The sequence below is a fragment of the Macrosteles quadrilineatus genome, unplaced genomic scaffold (assembly GCF_028750875.1).
Source record: "Macrosteles quadrilineatus isolate MER2022 unplaced genomic scaffold, UCM_ALF_1.0 Scaffold_3__2_contigs__length_128488019, whole genome shotgun sequence".
NCBI lineage: Eukaryota > Metazoa > Arthropoda > Insecta > Hemiptera > Cicadellidae > Macrosteles > Macrosteles quadrilineatus.
In genome coordinates this window covers 93,376,326-93,398,520 of record NW_026542596.1, presented here as the reverse complement: position 1 = coordinate 93,398,520, position 22,195 = coordinate 93,376,326, and the positions used below count along the sequence as shown (strand labels likewise).

Sequence of the window (22,195 nt, the reverse complement as noted above, 5' to 3'; positions counted from 1 at the left end):
GATTGATTATTCGGTCATGGAAACCATTCGGTTATCCCATCACTAGTTTGTTGTTGGAATGAACCCTCCAGCAGTGTAGTGTGTAGTTAAATAAACAGGTTTCAGTTTTCCCACTGCTAACCTATGCTATATAGCCTACATGTTGTAAACACAATTTATTGGTAGCCTAACTTTAGGCCAGCCTGATTAACTTAACTAATTGATTTAATTTTAACGAAACTCGACAATAAGTTGACTTAACTTACCTATGATGAAATCAAGTGGGATTGGACAATTTCTAAATTTAGGATTTAAGTAGCCTGATCCATCCATCCATAACAACTAAATAAATAGGCCTAATATGACAGTGAAAATGTTCACTCTAAAATTTCCCAACTTAACATCTACAATATTAAAGAGGAATTAACAATAAGCATGATAAATCTGGATGATAATTTACTGTCATTAAACTATTACGATACGATTTTTGATCATATTTTTAATTAATTACATTGTTTACAGTAACTTGTGTTTCCGACTTGGCAAAGTTGACATAGCACTTTCTGTTTTGACAGTCAATGAGTCAATCTGAAACCTGAAAGAGACTACTCTGACTCACAGTCACAGAAATCCGCGCTCCGTTCCGATTTCTATTCCGAATCCACTCTCCCGTTTCTAGACAGACGACAAAAGAAGCGTTCGTCGGGTTCGTCGGCACGGCTGACGGCTTGGTGGTGGAGGGTGTTTCTGTCAGGAAGGTCTCGTCAGAAACATATCATAGATAAAACATTTATTCCCTTTAATGTATAATAATTTCCGGTTGATGATCTTCTTGTTACATTCAACACCAAAACACTTTATTCGCCGGTTGGTTGTATCCCAGTTCAGTCAATAGTAGTATTCTATCTCTATGAACCACTATAAACACACAAATCACACTACACGAATCAGCATAAACAAATTTCAGTTCAGTTTCATGACTTCAGTCATTGAGTATAAACCTAACCCTAGAGTCTCCACTCAATGGGGTATAGCATTACCCGTGCAGCGCCAGGCTGAGCAGCGTCAGCGGCCCGAACTACGCGACGTTCGGTAATGCAGTACATCAAGTTGCTAGTGCGCTCTACCGGTAACCATGCAAGACGCAACAATGACGCAGCTCATCCCGCTGCTGGGGCTCGCTGTCGGCTTTGCTAATAATTCAAGCGTGCTCCTTGCGAAACCGATATGGTTTAAAAAAATACTTCTATATATGATGGCATTGAGTATAAACCTAACATGATGGTAAACATTTTATTCTGAACTACTCGTATAGAGTAATTTATTTTATAATGCGTAAGATTTTTACACTTTACATGAATGTACCTATGTTGTAAGATTGGACATTACTTATTTACGCCTCTGAGAAAGTCTGTAAGCATGCTATTGCTGTAAAATGCCATAATAAACCTTTTTGAAAATACATGAACATTTTTGAACATTTTCAACATTTCCCTTTGAGTTAGCGAATCAAACCAATTAAAATATAATATATAGTTAATATTTCTATTTGATTGATATATGTTATGAAATTATTTATTTCCGCCATGTTTCAAAGTTCAAATAAAGCTTTCACACTTTTCATGTGTCATTTCAAATTCGAATATCTGTATTCTGCTTAGAAACAAATTCAGATAGTTACAATATCCTAACTTTACTCTTTTACCCTTTTACTATAATCGACGACAATGTATTAATTTACTGAAAATATTTATTGTCAATGTCATGTAAAATAGAATCAACAAACGTAGGCATAATAAAAAAATACCCCTCAATAATAACTAACCAACAGTGTATTTAATCCATGTCGTCAATTTGCCTTTATACTGTTCGTTCATACACATATGTATTTTTAAACTACTAATTTAAAATGTGTATGGACCAATGACATTTTTCCAACATGTACTTTTTGTTACCGTGCTACTTTTTGAAACACACTTAATACTTAAACTACACTTTCTCCAAACTTCACAGGTCGCAGGCAGTGTGGCACTACTTGACAACTTAACACACCCTCTTGGATGGTTTTTGTGTCATAAAATGGTTTTTCTGCCTATGGGTGCGCCTTTTATAACCCTAAGCCCTCCCTCCGAACTAGGAACTAGTCAACTAGTCAGTATTTTGAGAAGTGGCATTGAGAACAGTCGTTGTCTTTAATCAGTGTATACGTTAACTGTGATATAGGTGAACGTTATTATTTATTTATTAGCTCTTTAAGTTAGTTCCCGTTATTAGTGACTTCCTGAGTAGTACTATTTGTTATCGAAAATGAAATTTTTATAACGGTCTGTAAGATTTTCTACAATGACGTCGCAAAAAAAACAGGGTGATAAGTGTTTTTTTTCTAGATGCAATGCTACTAAAAGAGACAACCCAGACCGAGTATTTTTTAAGTTTCCAGTAGGAAATCCGGAAGTGTGCAGTCAATGGATTTTAAACTGCGGAAATGAGAGTTTGTCTGAGTTACCGGAATCTCTGTTAAGACGCCGAACAGTGTGCGATCGTCACTTCGAACGTTCGTGTTTCACTAGTGACATGAGAACACGCCTGGAAAAACACGCGATTCCGACGTTAAGTGGCGATGGGAATAACAGCGATGTCTCAGCACCCGTGTCGTCCACACCGACGCCAGCAGCAGCCCTCCAAGACACAATGGACATATCGACACTTACCATATTAAAATTCTGGTAAATATTTTCAGTTAAAACTTAAAGTAGGCCTAATAAAGAAATTTAGGATTTATGTTATAGAATTTTGTTAAATAAGCAGTGCATATGCATTATCGTACGTGTTCTTAGTTTTACGTTTATTATATTATGTAGAGAATATGTAAACCCACAACAGAAATAAAACAAACTTAGTTGTAATATCAATATAATAAACTATCGGTTAAACGATAAAAATGGTTTGCTATAAAGTTGATCAGAATTGTACGTAAAAAGAAAGGCAAAATTTTTTTACAAACCTTTGTAATTTGATGTGAGTTTAAAATCATGATAGACCTTCAAGTAAGTGAATCATATACAGAAAAAATAAATAAAATTGGGATTCCTGTATAGCCTACAATTAATTGTAGCATTTCAATATTGACAAATAACTTTCTAATTGCGTAATGTATGGATAAAATTATGTTATATGTGTTAGAGGCAGTTGTTGCCGTTCGTGTTCATTGCATTCGCTTTGTAGAGACAGCTCGACCGGTGAGGGAGAGGCCGGTTGCTGTGGGAAGTGACGATAAGTAGGGGGGGGGGGACTGACGCGCGAGCGCGGTGCAGGCTACCTTAACGCAGCGTGTCTCAACGCAGACTGAGCTCAGCGGCGTACTGCATTACCATCGACTACCACGACCCAAGCGTCAGCGGCCCGAACTACGTCGTCAAAAGCGGTACCGACTAACAACAGTATAGCGGTGGGCTCTCTGGCTTCAGTCTTGCCTGCCAACAAATACCGAAGAAAGAACAGAGCGAATAACGGAAAGGACTCATACACTAGACTGAATTAAATTGGCGGAATCTGGAATGTCTGGAATTGGAATTTGGAATATTTGGATGGATGGAATTCCAAACCAAAAAAATTCCAGTTGTGCTGTTGTGCATGGCTATGGCATACATTCATCCAACTGGTGCATTTTCGTGTTATTGTTATTGTTTGTTAACTTAGTCAAACTATTTGTTTACTTATTTTGTTGTTAACAACATTTTATGGTTATTACTTTTGCAATTTAAAAAGTCTTGGTTTTGGAAACTTGATGAAAATGAAGTAGGTAACTTAGGCCTAGGCTGGTAATTTCGATAGGAATCTGAAACCATAGCCTGAACATTCATCATCCTTGGGTACCTTAATAATTATGATATCGAGCCATTCCACGCGAAAGGACATACTAAACATGATGTGTAGGATATGTGCTCGGGAAGACTGCAATTCCATTGACATTTTTGGTGTAGAAGGTGTAAAACAAAACCTTGTCAGGAAGATTCATGCATGTCTACCTGTGACTGTGAGTAGGCCTACAATACAATTTGATTGGTTTACTACTGTACTAGGATAGTTTTATATAGGCCTAACTTAATTATCAAGTCCCCCTATAACTTAATCATTAACTTAAGTCACCCTGTAGCATTAGAATATAGGCCCACCAACTCCCCAGAGCTATATGCATGTACACTACCCCCTACATCTATAAAAAGAGGGCAGATAGTGGGACGGCAATTGGGCCTGCTTCATTGAATTTCTCACCCAAATATTAAGGGAGAATACAAAGTTTAGTAATTATTTGGTATGTCTACAATGCGATATTATGTACTTTTTTGATGTCTACCTACTTACAGTATTTTCACGCTGAATCCAAAAATGCAATCAGTTTTTGTTGGAGAGATTCCTAAATGACCGTACAGTTAAATAATTAATATTAAGCTTCAGTTTTGTTGTAATATTCACATATTTGTGGTATGGACGAGTCCAAGTTCTAGTGGCGACTAACACTTAAAGGGGAGGAAGAATTGTGGAGTGGAAACAGCTGTCAGTTGTTTACATTCCATAAACAGACAAAACCACACACAACGCCATGAGAGCAAAATCAGAGTAACAATATGCAATAACTAAGTTAGATTTTTAAAAGAAAATGGACTTTGGTGCTGTTTAGAAGATACAATAAATCAACAACGATAAATAAACTATTAATCACATCAACATAAATTATAGAACAAAATATAATTTATTCACGTAAAACATCAGTAATAGAAGCAAGACCACTGCCGACATGATCATCGTCCTCATTCCAATCCTGAACTAAGTTACTGTATTGACTAATGCCTCAACGTCTGTTAATGAACGTGCCATAGTGCATAATCCTATAGTACATAATCCCATTGTGTCTAAAAGTGAAAACGTGCCACAGTGCATAATTTAATGTATCAGCAACTAATAAATGATGTTAGGGCTAATGTAACCTAACCTAACCTAACCCAACCCAACCTTAATAGTAATGTTTAAATCACATTTTATGTCAGAAAAGGCATGTGAGGAAGATAGATCGGACTTTATGCGGATTCGTGACTGTATTAAGTCCTTTGAAGTGAGGTTAGATTCTAGGTAAGTTAAAGGTTAGGTTATAATGAACCGACTCATTAATTTATGCAACTTCCAGACTGTTTTTGCACAATTAAAATAGTGGGTGAAACACAATGAAATAAAAATATCAAAAATGCTTACGCATTTTTGATATCGTTATTTCATTGTGTTTCGACCACTATTAATTGTGCCAAAACAGTCTGGAAGTAGCATAAATTAATGAGTGGGTTCATTATAACCTAACCTTTACCTTCCTAATCTAACCTCACTTCAAAACACTTAATACAGTCACGAATCCGCATAACCCTAGCAGTGGCCAATGTTAGAAGTGGGGAATGGCCAACCCATTTTGGCGATTTTGCAGACCTTTTTTTGAAAATTCGTAAAAATTCAACCGTACAAGTAAACCTAGCCAACCTCATATTCATTTTGTTCGGAAAGAACAGTAGAATTTAGAAATAGTAATATCATAATGATTTAGATAGTGTATTTTATCGGTAAAGTGAAAAAAATAAAAAAAATTGAATTTTTTTTTTTGAAATTTCAAAAGCGGCCCTGGTATTTTTTTTTCTACGGATTTTTTATGGAAAATTCATTATATACATTTTGTAGACAATCTAATTCCCTACATAGAAATATATAACATGTTAGGAAAATATTTTTTTTTTATAAGTTTTTGTGGCAAAATATAATGACAAACGGAGAACCGAAAAAATTGAAAACCGTACAGTGTTACTTTATGTTGTAAAAAGTTATATAATATATGTGTATACTAATAATGATATATACATGTTTGTAAAGCTAATGAAGTAAGGAATCAAAAAAAGTCATAAAGTTTATGGTAAAAATAACTTTTTACCTATAAACATACGTATATAAAATAATGTTTTTATATTTTAGCGATTTCTTGAGAAAAAAAATTCACAGTACTTAGTATACAACTTTTGTACCAAATTTTTTTACTTCAAACCAACATAATAATCTTGTAGTGTATTCAATTACCTACATAAAAATGTATAACATGTTAGAAATATTTTTTTTGTAGGTACGTAATAGGGACATAATAATACAATAACCGCAAAACCGCAAATAAGTGTAAACTATAGCCTACAGTGTTTGCTTGTGTTGTGAAACATTATGTAGGCTGATGATATGTAGCCTACATATTTGTAAAGCTAATGAAATAAGGAAATCCACAAAAGTCATAAGTATGATGGTAAAAAGTTATTTTCACCTATGATTAGGCTATGTATCAATTTGAGAACGTTTTGAATTTTTTGCGTATTTCGAGAAAATGGAGTGTACAGTATTTAGTAGCCTAGCCTATATAATTTTTTTACCAAATTTTTTACACCCAAACCAATATAAACATGTTGTAGTGTATTTATTTACCTTTATAAAAATGTATAACACCTTGGGTATATCATTATATAGGTACAACAATCTCTGAATGTCAGAAACGTCATTTTAGGACATGATGCTAACAAAATACAGTAGTAGGCCTATTTAGTATAGGCTATAACTTTTTTACAAAATTTTTTACCCCCAAACCATTATAAACATGTTGTAGTGTATTCATTTACCTTTATAAAAATGTATAACACCTTGGGTATATCATTATATAGGTACAACAATCTCTGAATGTCAGAAACGTCATTTTAGGACATGATGCTAACAAAATACAACCTTTTATGAACACTATTTCACACAATTCAGTAATATTTATGCATGAAGATTACTGTTATACACACACACAACACTTCACTAACACTAACACTACAAACTAATAACATATTTAGTAATAAATCGCGGATAAAACTATTACCGGCAACAACACAAACAAACAATGGCAATACAAGACAGCTGACAGACTGTAGCAGTAATGACTCACTTCCATCGTCTACATGCGAGCATACAGAAATAACCCTGAGTGCAGGGCTGCCACTCTCTGAATCTAAATTTCTTCCTCTTCAAAATGATATACTATATGACTAGTAATAATAAATTACACTGTATGTAATTCGTATTTTCCACATCGTCATCTGGAGTCGATTGGCCATTTGTTAAAAATGTCGAAAACAGCTGTTTTCATAAAATCGTACCGGTTGTGCAATCAATATTTCGTTATAAATATTACTACCACAATGAAGATAAAATCAATGGCTATCCAGTGGTAACACTCGCAACATCCCACGACGAAAATTACCCGAGCAGGGTAATGCCAAACAAGACGTGTTTTGCCAGTTCCCAAGTGTCGGCTGCAAAAGTCGTGCCGCGTCGAAAATTCATTTGATTTCTAATCGTCGTGACATTGTTATATACCTGCTACAGAGTTTGTTTATGTAATAAAATGAAAGTTCAGAATGTGATCTTTCGAATGGTATATATATTATTCTCATCTGAGTTGATTGTAAGTGTTTTTTTTACCGCTAAAAAATTTTCGGCCCAGATCGTCACAAGGAGTCGTTGGCCATTCTAAGCATCAACGTCAGATCGTCACCGGGAGTCGATCGGCCACTGCTAGGGATAAAACCCGACCTACCTTCTTCACATGCCTAAATAAGAACTGATTAGGCTATCTCTGGTTTCAAAACGAATTGATTTCATTTTGCATTAAGTCGAATACAAACAGCTGTTTGCTCTCCTCCTCACTCAGTACTCAGTCCACATACGGACCCGTCCTGACCACGCCATATTGCCATCAGTATACCTCAATTAACCTTAGATTATTCGTAATGTTGACCTTCGTTTTATGATCATTTAGGAATCTCTCCGACAAAAACTGATTGCATTTTTGGATTCAGCGTGAAAAATACTGTAAAGTAGACATCAAAAAAGTACATAATATCGCGTTGTTGATATTTCAAATATTTGCCCAAAGTTTCAGCCCCCTAACACCTTGCAACATACAAACTCCCCAGATCCATGGGTCAATCCATTTCAAGTGGTCCAAAGGTGGTGCTTCTCAACATTTTAATTTTTTTTTTATCTTTGAAAGTATATAGGCTATCATTAGAAGTACAAAAATACCACTATTTTATTTTTATTTTATTTTTCTTTTGTATGGCGGCATTTTTTTTGTTAGCCTACTCGAATGCCCGTTTTCAGCAATTTCAGAGCTCTGCGTTAAATTAAATATCTCTGGTTAGCCTATACTTAATCCTAGAACATTAAAATAAAAACCAATGTCTTGAGAGAACTAAACTTTAATAGGCCTATGGTAATATAGGGCCTATATTTAATATTTAATATAGGCCTAGGCCTATTTGCAAATTAGGCCTATTTAATATAGGCCTATAAAACTAAGACTAGGTTTTTGCACTTAAAACTAAATAGGCCATATAAGTTGAGTCTAATTACCTGTTTAAAGTTTAAACAACGATGTTACGGATACTGATTTTTAACAATTTATTTTTAAAGGCAATTGACTAAGTTATGTGTTTGTTATTTTTTTATCTGATAAGTTATAGATGTGTACTCCATATTCTCAAAGTTCAAGTTTTGGACTTGCATAGGCTAGGGTTTTAAATAAAAAATTTCAAAATCGTAAAATTTTCAAAATTTCAATAAGTTAGTTTGATTTTTAATATCTTTGTTGGGCATGAAAAAAAAATCCAAATTTGGCTCAGACTAGTACTAAGTAAGAGTAGGCTATTATGCTGTAATAATTTTATTTTGTGGACTCAACTGGTTTTGTTCAAAATGAATAGTTTAAATTAATTAGCTAATAAAACTCATGTTCTTTTCATTCAATTTATTTTTAAACCAATAAACCAGCTGATCAATATAATTATTTAACTATACCAAATCATTGTTCCAATGCATATTAAATCTGCATTCAGCCCACTATAACATACTATAATAAAAAACTATCTAACATTTCTCCCAGGGGGGTTTCTCAGGTCATCAGCTTCACCAGTTTGGTTACAGGTCTCCTCCAGACTCCGGTGGCTGTTCGAACATCCGCTACTCTAACTTGGCCATCTCGCCCAGGGTGTATCGCCTCCACCTTGCCCTTAGCCCAATGTCCTCTAGCTTGGTTTTCATCAGTTATAAGGACCAAGTTACCGACTTGCAGATTTACTTGTTTTGTGTGCCACTTGGAGCGTTTGTTTAGTAAAGGCACATATTCTTTCAGCCAACGTTTCCAGAATTTGTCTGCCATGTCCTGTGCGATCTTCCATTGTCCATGCAGGTGCTTCTCCGTTATAACGACAGCTGGTGTGACTCTATCTGCTCCTCCCTGGAGAAAGTGGTTTGGTGTCAAAGGGAGCTCATCATTAGGGTCGTCTGATACAGGAAATAAGGGCCTGTTGTTGATTATGTATTCTTTATCAACGTTTATGTATTAGGTCAACGTTTCCTTCACAAATAATAATAGAGTAGTCAACGTTTCTTCTTTAGGAGCTTGGGTGTTTAAAATCACTCTTAAACATTTCTTCACCGATTGTATAAGACGTTCATGCGCACCACCCATGTGAGGGCTCGCCGGTGGTAGAAAAGTCCACTTCATCATCTTCCCCACGCAGAACGTTTTAATTTGTTCGTTATCAAACGACTCAAGTCCTTTTCTTAATTCGTTCTCTGCGCCCTTAAAGTTGGTACCATTGTCTGATATCAATTCCGAAGGACAACCCCTTCTTGCTGCAAATCTCCTGATCGCAAGAATTGCCGAGTCCGTATTGAGAGAAGCTGCAATCTCCAAGTGTACCGCTCGCACTGACAGACATGTGAACAATACTCCATATCGCTTTTCTCTTCTGCGACCTATAGTGACTTCCAGAGGCCCAAAATAATCCACAGCCACACAGGTGAATGGACGTCCATAAGGTTCTAATCTGTTTGCCGGAAGAGGAGCCATCTCAGGATTTTTAGGTGTGTTTCTGTGCAGCTGACACTTCTTACAATTTGCCCAACAGCTCTTAATTGCTCGCTTCAAACGGATTACCCAAAATCGTTGTCTCAAATTATTTGCCACAGTTTCTTGACCTTGATGAGCTGCCTGTTCATGTTCATGTTGGATCAATAGGACTGTAAGTCGATGTTTAGGATCTAAAATTATGGGATTTTTCAAGTCTTGACTGATTTGGTTCCCATATTCAGTCCTTCCTCTCATTTTCAATAAGTTCCCTGTCAAAATAGGGCTTAGCTTAAAAAGTCGACTTTCTCGAGGAACTGGCTTGTTCTCCTCAAGATTCTTCATTTCTTTGGGAAAAGATTCTAGTTGTGAAAGTCTAAAGCAGGTTTCTTCAGCTCGTTGAAGCTCTTCAACACCAAGACTCACATTTGTATTTCTCTCAGATTTACATCTTGTATTGGAAATGAAGCGTTGCATCCATGCTACTGCTCTTATGAGCCTGGAGTATTTTGAAAATCTCTCCATATCGATAATATTTAACTTGTTATCAGGTAAAATTGCTAAGGCTACTTCATTGCAGTCTTCTTTTCTCGAAATGCTTTCAATTTTTGGCCATTCTTTTTCTTTTTTAAGTAAGAAGGCTGGACCTTGAAGCCAACGGCAATCGTTCGTTAATGGAGTTGATGATTCCCGTGTAGCTTCATCAGCTACATTTTCTGTCGTAGGTAACCACCTCCATTGATTTCTGTCTGAGTTGTTCAGTATTTTATCAACACGATTAGCAACGTAGGCTGACTTTTGCTTTTGAGTTGCTTGAATCCAGCACCACACAATTCTTGAGTCCGTCCAAAAGTATGTTTGGTCTATTTCCATTTTGTGAAACTGATAGATCAAAGATGCAATTTGACTGCCTAATACAGCTGCTTGCAGTTCAAGTCTAGGGATGGTGGACGACTTTAGAGGAGCAACACGTGATCTTGCTAGTACAAATGTAGCCTCAACTTGATCTCCTTTTCCCACTCTGAAATAGGCCACTGAACAAAATCCTTTTTCACTCGCATCACAAAATATATGCAGCTGCAAGGAGCAATTTGAAGTTAGGTTGTAGCACCGTTGTATTTTCAAGTTTTCTGACTTCTTTACATCTTTCATCCAGTTTTCCCACAACTTCTCTAATTCAACTGGTATTACTTCATCCCATTGAATGTTTAACTTCCACATGTTTTGTACAAGGATTTTTCCTTTCATCGTAATCGGAGTAATGAATCCCAATGGATCGTAAATAGACATCACAGCCTGCAGAACTTGTCGCTTTGTTGGAGACTCCTTTAATTGTACAATTTCATTCTTTACTTTAATGAAGTTCACTTTAAAGACAAGGACATCTTCACGAAAGTTCCAGTGCAGTCCGAGAACTCGTTCTGTATCTTCGTCTGTTAATCCCACTTCTTCATTCGAGTAATTGCTTGACCATTTTGACTTGGGCAGTGAACTAATTAGTTCCTCTGAATTACTGATGACATTCCTCAAGTTGAATCCTCCTTTCTGGCAGATATTTACTATATTTTTTACCAAAGTTTCTGCTTCATCAATAGTTTCTCTGCTGTCCAGGTAATCATCCATGTAAAACTGTTCTTGTATAGCATGCAAAGCTTCTTGGGTTTCTTTTCCATACTTTTCTGGATTTTTCCTCATGACATAGATGGCACTAGTAGGTGAGCACACCGCTCCAAAAATCATAGATGTCATACACCATTCTTCAAGGTTTCTATTTTCTCCTCTCCAGAGAAAGCGTAGTGCATCTTGATCTTCTGCGATTATTTTTATTCTGAGAAACATTTCTTCTATGTCTGCTGCAAACGCAATCTTATGTTTTCTAAATTGAAACAGAATGCCAATCAAACTGTTAAACAAATTTGGCCCAGGAAGTAGATAACTGTTCAAGCTTTGGCCGTGAGATTTCGAAGCCGCGTCGAACACAAACCGGAACTTGTCTGGTTTCCTTGGGTTGATCACGGAAAAGTGAGGGAGATACCATGTCTTCTCACTTCTGTTGTTAGCTTTTTCTGGGCTCAGCTTTTCTGCGTAGTCCTTTTCAGCGTAGCTTAATATCTGTTTATGATATTGTTCGCTAAGTTTTGGATTTTCTTTCATTTTTTCATCGACATAGTTTAATCTTCGCCAAGCAACAGACCGACTTTCAGGTAAGTGAGGATTGTATTTTCCAAAGCAAACCAACTTGCCAACATCCATCTTCTTTCTGAGAACATGTATTTTCCAAAATTGTTTCTGCTCTCACTTCCTCTTCAGTCTTCTTACAGTTGTAATCTGAGCAATCAAAAAAGTCTGTATCGAAACTTCTTTTGACTATCGAATTAAGCTCTTCCATCTCTGAGCTTATCTCGCTTTTAAACATCACAAATTCCTTATCGACTCGAGTTTGGTAAATGTTTTTTCCAGTGGGGCCGTTAATTGTCCATCCCAACTTTGACTTCAGTGCAATAGGTGCATTGGTAGGCCCGATCACAACTTGCAGAGGAACTGTCAGGTGAATGTGTTCATGTCCAATGAGAAGTCTTGGCCGACCACGTCTGAAAACTTCCTCTGGGATGTCTTGTAGATGCGACCATTTTCTTTCCATTTTCTCCATGCTAATTGATTGTGTTGGTAGCTGCAACTCTCTCAATGTCCTCACATTGTCCAGTAATAACTTTTCTCCTGTTTCCCCAAGAACTGTCACTGATATGGTTTGAGACTGCTCTTCAGTGTAAACAGACCCATCTGTCCATGAAAACGATATAGGTTTTTCAGGACCTTCAATTCCAAGTTCTTCTGCCAAATCTTTTTCAATTATGGAAACGGTAGAACCATCATCAATAAGTGCAAACGTGTCAATTTTCACTCCATTTCTCCCCACCAAAGTCACAGAGAGAACTCTTAAGAGAACCCTTGCTATTGTTTCCTCTTGGTACCCTACGTGCTCTGTTTGTACTTCAGTTGGTTCAGGATTTTTTGTGTTCTCATCTTCTTTCTTTGTGAGACAGTGCAACAGTTTGTGGTGAGAGTAGGTACAACCGTTCACTCCACAGGCAACCCTTTTACGGCACTTAGCTGCTCGGTGCTTCGTTTTCAGGCAATTGAAACACACACCGCAACTCTTGACTGTGTCCCATCTCTTGTTCACATCATATTCTAAGAACTGCTTGCAGTCTTCCAAACAATGTTCTTTTTTCTTACAGCAAAGACACATCCGCTTTCCAGGTCTTTTGTCACTTTCTTCTTGGATAAAAACGTAGTTTCTTTGGTTTGAATTCCCACTTGTTGCACTTTTGTAGTTTCCAGGTAAAGATGATGTACTAGGAGCACATATAGTTGCTGCATCTGCCATAGAAGAAAGCCACATTGAAAAAGTGTCCAGGCCGACAGGATGTTTTATTTGAGACTGTGGTGATGTGACGTGCATTCCCCAATTAAGTTTCATGTTGGTGGATAGCTTATCAGTCAATTCTTCCATCAGTTGGGGGTTGAACAGATAGTGATCTTGCTTCAACGACTTCACTGTCACCACTAAGTTTCGCACCATGTCGCTGAAAGTCACCAAAGTGTCAGGCTTGTAATCTTTTGTAGGTGGGCGACTTCTCACACTTGCAATTAAGTTCTTAATTATGATTTCTGGTCTTCCGAAACGTTTTTCCAACAAATTTATAATTTCTTTTACGTTTTCGGGATATATCAATAGGGCTGAAATCATTTCCTTTGCTTTTCCGGACAAGGACTTCTGTAGTCTCTGAAGATTCTCTAGGTCCGTGTAATCATTCAATTCAGTTGAACGATTGTACTCAGCTATCCAAGCGGGCCATTGGTCAAGATCTCCGCTGAAGCTTGGAAGAGCAGATAAAACTCTAGCAGGCATCTTATCTCTAACCAATTTGTCTTTGTTAGTTAAACATCCATTATTTACTACTGCATTTCTATTTGATTCAAACTGATTGTCATTTGGATAACTTTGAGATTTAGGTTGCATATCTTGAGGGGAACACAAAACATCTCGAAGAATATGCTTCCTATCTTTTCCATTTAGCTCCAGTGTTACAGTCTTTGCATCTCGAGGTCCAGCACAATGTTCTTCTCGAGGCCAAAAACTAGACTGAAAGTCCTGTCGCTGTATGAAATCTTCCTTCCTCAAAGTCTTCATCTCATTCATGCCACAAGGCTCCAAACCAAATTTCTGATCAGATTTGTCAGTTTCCTTCACCTGCATCCACTGTTCGACAGCTTCCTTAGTCGATATTGGCTCTTGTAGAAGTGAATCGAGCGTCCGTCGTGATGACTTACTGCTACCTCTAGACGATCCCTTGCTAAGAAGTGAAAGACGACCTTCAAGTAACCTTTTCTTGACTTCTATTTCCTTCAACTTGGCTTCTTCTTGCACTTGAGCCAGTCTTTTGTCAGCCTCAGCCTCAGCCTTAGCCTTTTCAGCTAAAGCATTTGCTTGTGCACAAGAGATTATTACAGCTGTCTCCTCTTCCTGTATCTTTATAAGCTCATCAACAACTTCTGTAACAATCCTATTTCTACTTTGACTCGAACTAGTTTTGTGAGATTTTGCTGTGTTAGGAACTGACTTACCACTTGATTTATCTTCACCATCTTGTTGTCTTACAAGTGACATTTTGGCTTTGGACCTTGTAACAATTCCTTTATTTGACATTTAGTTGATTCCTAAGGGTTTTCGGCACCAATGTTCAAAATGAATAGTTTAAATTAATTAGCTAATAAAACTCATGTTCTTTTCATTCAATTTATTTTGAAACCAATAAACCAGCTGATCAATATAATTATTTAACTATACCAAATCATTGTTCCAATGCATATTAAATCTGCATTCAGCCCACTATAACATACTATAATAAAAAACTATCTAACAGGTTTCAAAGTTATGAAAAATTGAAAAGTATGTACCATCTCGCAGCTGGTATTTTAGTACCGGTACCTGTGACTGAATATTCCAGTAAAAAAATCATTTTATGATACTGTAGGCCTATAGCCACAGCCACCTTTAAGTAACTCCAAGCCGCGGCCTGGTATAGTTTGCAACGTCGCAAATAATGCTGTTTAGTGCCAGACGTCTCGTTTTTAATAACATGTCAGACTTTTGTATTATTAATTTAAATTTATGAACATAGGCCTAAACAAAAAGGATTGAAAATAAAGCACACATAGAATTGAAAACCAAAACAATATTAATTTAATCCATTTCTATACATTTAAAGTGGAGTCAATATTTTCTGATAGCGTAGGAGGCACTACAAAGAGCAAAGTCAAGAGTCTACAATGTACCATTGACAACCAAATTTTGAATGCACCTTAAAGGTGTTCAATAATTTTATGTAGACAGCAAAGAATTACCGGTAGCAAAAAATGAATTAGAACTTCAATTTCAACTCAAAGGACGTCTACCAATTAATTCCCTGAACACAATCATTTCACAGATTTGTTCCTGTGGCAAACAACAAAGAGTGTTTTAAAAACATTAAAATGCTTAAAATCTATGATTAAAATATTGTTAAAAAATACATTGATAGTGTGTTAAGTCATTGAGTATAGACATAACCTAGAGAGCCCACCGCTATACTGTTAGTCGTTACCGCTTTTGACGACGTAGTTCGGGCCGCTGACGCTTGGGTCGTGGTAGTCAATGGTAATGCAGTACGCCGCTGAGCTCAGTCTGCGTTGAGACACGCTGTGTTAAGGTAGTCTGTACCGCGCTCGCGCGTCAGTCTCCCCCCCTACTCATCGTCACTTCCCACAGCAACCGGCCTCTCCCTCACCGGTCGAGCTGTCTCTACAAAGCGAATGCAATGAACACGAACGGGCAACAACTGCCTCTAACACATTGTTATCCATACATTACGCAATTAAAAAGTTATTTTTCAATATTGTAGTGCTACAACTAATTGTAGGCTATACAGGAATCCCAATTTTATTTATTTTTTCTGTATATGATTCACTTACTTGAAGGTCTATCATGATTTTAAACTCACATCAAATTATAAAGGTTTGTAAACAAAATTTTGCCTTTCTTTTTACGTACAATACTAATCAACTTTATAGCAAACCATTTTTTTCGTTTAACCGATAGTTTATTATATTGATATTACAACTAAGTTTGTTTTATTTCTGTTGTGGGTTTACATATTTTCTACATCTTATATCTATATATATATAAGGCAAAGCCCTCACTGACTCACTCACTCACTCATCACTAATTCTCCCACTTCCCATTTACGTAGGAGGCTTAAATTTGGTACACTGATTCTTTAGGCATTAAATAGGAAAACTAAGCTGTTTTTAGCGAATTTCCCTATAGGGAAGTAGCTATTACCGTAGGTCTCATGGTAAGACCTAAGCCCGGGACCGATTTACTTTTTCATTTTGATGTCCCCAGAGGCCAAAAACACCATTCGTTCAAATTTTTATATATCTATATATAGAGATATATATATATATATATATATATATATGTGTGTCCATCCGCACGATAACTTGAGTAATTTTTGTCCGATTTTGATAAAATTTGGTTTGAAGGTGTAAGGCGGGATAAACTTGAATGAGTTCGCGAACCAGCATGATCGGACTATGGGAACGGGGGTTTATGGGGGGTTTTATGGGGTAAAAATAGGTTTTTCCCATTTTTGACCCTAAAAACACAAAATTTCACAATTTCTTTTCAAACCATTTTGTAGAGCTTAAAAAAACAAATAATTTAGTATATTGAAGCGTTATTATGCGCCTAATTGTTACGGAGAAAATTCAAAAAAATTGTAATTTTAAAATTCCCATGTTATTCTTATGGAGAATAAGTCAACTGTTGTAGTTTGCTTGTTTATGGACATATTTTGATCAAATTTGGAAAATACATTAATTTCTTACTAAACCGCAGTACCTTTTAATATTTTACATAAAAAAACTTTTACCCTCCCTGTTGCAGCAAACCTAAGTACTCATTAAACTAATTCTGTTTAAATAGGGAATAAATGTGATATTTTTAAGGAGACATTTTAGTTTAAATCCAATCAGGCAAATGGAAATTCGCTAAGTCTGCAGGTTTGCTGCGGCGGGGGTATTATTTTGATCGGACTCTCGGGCTCCGCCCCAGTGGCTCTGGAGTTTCCCATGTTAACCTTATGAGTACTCATATTTAAATGGAATGAATGAATCTTAACAGCTGTTTCAATTAAACAAGTTGGTTCTGTTTTATGATGTTCAATAGCATTTAAGTTACAAGGATTACCATCAGGGTGCAGCACTATTATTTTTTAAATTTATGACAACAGCTAATTTGCAACCAAAAGGTGAGTGAGCGTAGCGAACGATCTTCAACCTGGAGGCGAGTTAGCGTAGCGAACGAGCTAACCTGAAGGCAAGTGAGCGCAGCGAACGAGCTCCAACATAAAGGAGAATGAGCGTAGCGAATGAACTTCAACCAGATTGAGCCATGCGAACAAGCTCACTTATGAAGTTAAACGGGGCGAAGCCCGCGGGTACAGCTAGTAATATAATAAACATTAAACTAAGAACATGTACGATAATGCTTATGCACTGCTTATCAAAATTCTATAACAGAAATCCTAAATCTCTTTATTACTTTAAGTTTTAACTGAAAATATTTACCAGAATTTTAATATGGTAAGTGTTACAAAATTATTTCAGTGTTTATTTTTACGCCTTATTATTTGTCTGGTACCATCGGTTAAGTCGTACACCCCTGATTGCCAAACCACTGTAGGCTACATATTCTTCCTCGGTGACATAACACGCGCTACTTTCACTTTATTCTACGAGAGAAGAACGTTTCAAAAATATGCATAGTTATGATTCGGCTTTACACTAGGCCTTCAAGAGTACAAGTAAAAGAGTATGTACATGCAGTTTAATTTTTTTTATCTTTATACCATTAACTTCATATAAACTGGTTGTAACTACAAGAGTACAAGTACAAGGGTATCGACAGACACTTTAATTTTTAAAAATCTTTATACCATTAACTTCATATGAACTGGTTGTCAGTACAAGAGTACAAGTACAAAGGTATTTACAGAGACTTAATTTAAAAAATCTTTGTAAAATTGGCATCAACCAAAACACAAACTTGCTAACTTGCAAACTTGCTGCTTGTTTGTAAACTTGCTAATCAAATATACCAACAAATAAATACATTATAAATCAACAAAATGGAGGCTCAATACAAAATTATGAATTGAAAAATACATATTGCTATAAGAATTTTACTATAAATACTTTAAAGGCATAATAGAATAATGACGAAAAGAAAAATAAGAACAAATCTTGTAAAAACAATTTTCCTATTACATCAATTAATTACTTACTATTAATAATTTGGTATTAAAATGCGTTATAAAACAAGGAAGAAGGAAACTACGGCTAAACAAACGAATTCATCAACAAATACGACGTTTTTAACCTAGCACAACGCAATGAAAAAATCAAATATCTGACTCAAAGTATTACATGAACAAAATACTACAGTTTACACCCTAGGCCTAGAATAATCGCTTTAAAAAAAACAACGGAACAGCAGACTAAACATATGGAAATGGTAATGCACAAAAACGAACAGCTGACTAATCATATGGAAATAGTAATGTAAAAAAGGCAATATAAATCAAACCGGTAACTCTACGTATGGCATTGAAAAAAAATACACTCCTGAATAATCTGAATACGTATTTAAAGAACAACGGGTAACCAAAGGAAAAAAAAAATAATACAGTTGTTTGTACAAAAAATACAGTTTACAAGGTAACTTATACAGTAAACGAAATACCAAAAAAAGAAACAAAACCGCTTACTAAACGTACGTCATGGACCAAAAACTACAATGATTCTACAAAGAATTTACAAGTCATACAGTAAACGAAAAAATATAGCAAAACAACGAAATTGCTAATTAAACGCATTTCTTGTAAAAAATACTACAATTTACACAATAGAATAACCGTGATACCGAATCTCAAAGAAAAGGCTAAAAAGGAAACGTATATATATACAACAACTTACAGTTTACTAGGGAAACAGTAACAACAACAAAAAAAACCAAAAAAAAATACAAACAGCTAACTAAGCGCAAGTTATGCACAAAATACTAAAATTTACACCAGAGGATAATCACGATATTAAACGATCCACGAAAAGACTCTCTAAACGTTTTTCATGAACTTAATAAAACAAATTACACTATACAATAACCACGATATTAAAACGAAACGAACCTGCTTACGAAACGTATGTAATGTTAAAATACTAAAGTTTACAAGGTATACAGTAAACTAAATAAGGAAAACGAAACAGCTTACTAAACATATGTCATGGGGAAAATACTATAATTTACACCATAGAATAATCGCGATATTAAAGAAATAATGAGACCAGCTGAATGATTAAATAAACGAATGTCGTGAATTAAAAATAGTTTACAAGATGCACCAATGTGCAAAAGATACTCAAGTAATAAATAATACAAAATATAGTTATTGGCCTTCATTCATTGATCTATGGTTAAGTAGTTTTGAGATATGCGTGTATGACAAGAAGCTCTTGAACAAAGTTTACAAGTGTTGCAATTTTTTTTAGTTTACGTTGATGTGGTACTGATTTTGTAGTAGATTTTCCGTAGCGGGCCATTATTAAGCTACGGGACTAGTTGACTAGTTCGGAGGGAGGGCTTAGGGTTATAAAAGGCACACCCATAGGCAGCAAAACCATTTTATGACAAAAACGATCCAAGAGGGTGTGTTAAGTTGTCAAGTAGTGCCACACTGCCTGCGACCTGTGACGTTTAGGAGAAAGTGTAGATTAAGTATTAAGTGTGTTTCAAAAAGTAGTACGGTAACATAAAGTACATGTTGGAAAAATGTCATTGGTCCATACACATTTTAAATTAGTAGTTTAAAAATACATACATGTGTATGAACGAACAGGCAAATTTACGTCATGCATTAAATACACTGTTGGTTAGTTATTATTGATGGGTATTTTTTATTATGCCTACGTTTGTTGATTCTCGTCGATTATAGTAAAAGAGTAAAGTTAGGATATTGTAACTATTTGTTTCTAATCAGAATACAGATATTCGAATTTGAAATGACACATGAAAAGTGGGAAAGCTTTATTTGATCTTTGAAACATGGCGGAAATATATAATTTCATAACATTTATCAATCAAATGGAAATATTAAGTATCCTTATTCACTAACTCAAAGGGAAATGTTATTTAAAAAAAGGTTTATTATGGAATTTTACAGCAATAGCATGTTTACAGACTTTCTCAGAGGCGTGAATAAAATGTCCAATCTTACAACATAGGTACATTCATGTAAAGTGTAAACATCTTACGCATTATAAAATAAATTACTCTATACGAGTAGTTTGAAATAAAATGTTTACCATCATAGAAGTAAGTTTTTATTGGTTTCGCAAGGAGCACGCTTGAATTATTCGCAAAGCCGACAGCGAGACCGTAGCAGCGGTATGAGTTGCGTCATTGTTGCGTCTTGCATGGTTACCGGTAGAGCGCACTAGCAACTTGATGTACTGCATTACCGAAGGTCGCGTAGTTCGGGCCGCCGACGCTGCTCAGCCTGGCGCTGCACGGGTAATGCTATGCCCCATTGAGTGGAGACTCTAGGTTAGGTTTATACTCAATGGTTATACCCCTACCTTGTAGCCAATTAGGTAGTATACTTTAATTTAGGATGAATCTAATTTAAGCTGGTAGTAGAAGTGAGATAAATTAAAAGACAAGGTAGGCCAAATACATATATATTTTACGGTTCTCAAATTACACCAAATACACTTTCCAAATAAAATCCATTATGGTCTTATTACTCCCAAATCTTGTACTAAATAATAAAATAGTGGAAAGATCTTACTTTAATCAGAGACCCTGGTTTAATGGTCAGAACTGGCACTAGCAGATACCATGCAAAGCAACTAGAAGCGGTGCAAAAAGCTACTGGACCAATCATAAGAAGGTGAACAAGAAGTGGTAGTACCAAGAAGTGGTTGATTTCTGTCTGAAAACATCACACAAACCCAATAAAAACTATTCTCTATAAATTCTAATAATTAAAAGTAGATTTAAGATCTTTACAACTTCTTGTGAAAATGTGCTTCTCCTAGAACAAAACTCAACAGGTCTGTATAAACTTTACTTGTTTTCTTTTCTTGTGAAATGCATTAAAATTGATTTGAAAACTATTCATTCCTTTTCATCTTTTTCCAAAAGTGATTTCTACAAAGCTATATACACTAAATCAGCTAAAATCTTATTACTAAACAATATTAAAACTACTTACAATTTTCTACAGCAACCACAACTTAGATGACCATATTTCCAGTGAACTTAAAACTGACAAAGTTGAACCTAGTTATCACTAACCACTACCAACCCTACAAAACTAAAACTTCTAAACTGCTGGTCACTCTTTCTTAATCTTTCTAGCCAATGATTAAATAATATTGTTTTGTTATTTCAAATAAAAACTAACTACCATCGGTACAGAATTTCCCCTCCTTAACTTGAAATTACATAAACAAAATTATACACTCTTTCTCAAAATTAATATTTACATTTCCTTTTAAAACAACAACTCTACAAAAGAAAATAAACAAACCTTTTAAAACAAATAATAAAACTCTAACTCCGTTTGACATTTCAATTAGCGCTACCTATCAACAAATTCTACAAACACTAACTCCTAGTTCAAATAGCCTCCACACGTTTACAGCACCTTACAGAACCTTCTACTCAAAACAACAACTTCTATTTACACAATTTTTCATTTTGAACCATTTCATTTTCCTATGACAATTCAAATATTATCAATCTTATTTACAAAATTTATACCTTAAAATAAAACCTTTCTTTAAAACCCCCAATTACTTAAGCGATCTTAAACAAGCCTATTTAAATCTCTTTTGAACTCTTCACATCCGCTCACAGTTCACTGACCCCTCCCAACATCAACTCCAGACAAGACAAATAACTTTCACTTCTCCAGTTTAGTTTAGTTATGTCGTTTGCGTGTGCTGTGTTTTTCTTTAGTTTTCCCTTAATTTATTTATCCCAGTGTGTTATATTCCCTGTTTTTATGTTCCCTCGTGTGTTTCGTGTGAAGTGTTTTGTGTTCTGTGTTATTTTCCCTGTTTACAAGTGCAAAATTAATC

At 35.6% G+C, this 22,195-nt stretch overlaps 2 protein-coding genes across 4 annotated transcripts in view; one reads left to right on the top strand and one right to left on the bottom strand.

The window, feature by feature from the left end:
- LOC128989371 (WD repeat-containing protein 81-like) overlaps window positions 1–527 on the bottom strand; it is a 38,348-nt gene extending 37,821 nt beyond the window's left edge. The window contains exon 1 of the mRNA XM_054411259.1: window positions 246–527. The gene's annotated coding sequence lies outside the window, so the exon portion shown is untranslated. The remainder of the gene's footprint in view (window positions 1–245) is intronic.
- Window positions 528–3,624: 3,097 nt separating this feature from the next.
- Window positions 3,625–22,195, top strand: part of LOC128989735 (uncharacterized) — a 56,106-nt gene continuing 37,535 nt past the window's right edge. For 2 of the 3 annotated variants that reach the window (XM_054411758.1, XM_054411756.1), the window contains exon 1: window positions 3,625–4,015. In XM_054411758.1, coding sequence (XP_054267733.1) covers window positions 3,866–4,015 — 150 coding nt within the window. In that variant the 5' untranslated portion in view covers window positions 3,625–3,865. The remainder of the gene's footprint in view (window positions 4,016–22,195) is intronic. The other variant, XM_054411759.1, reaches the window with a different exon arrangement.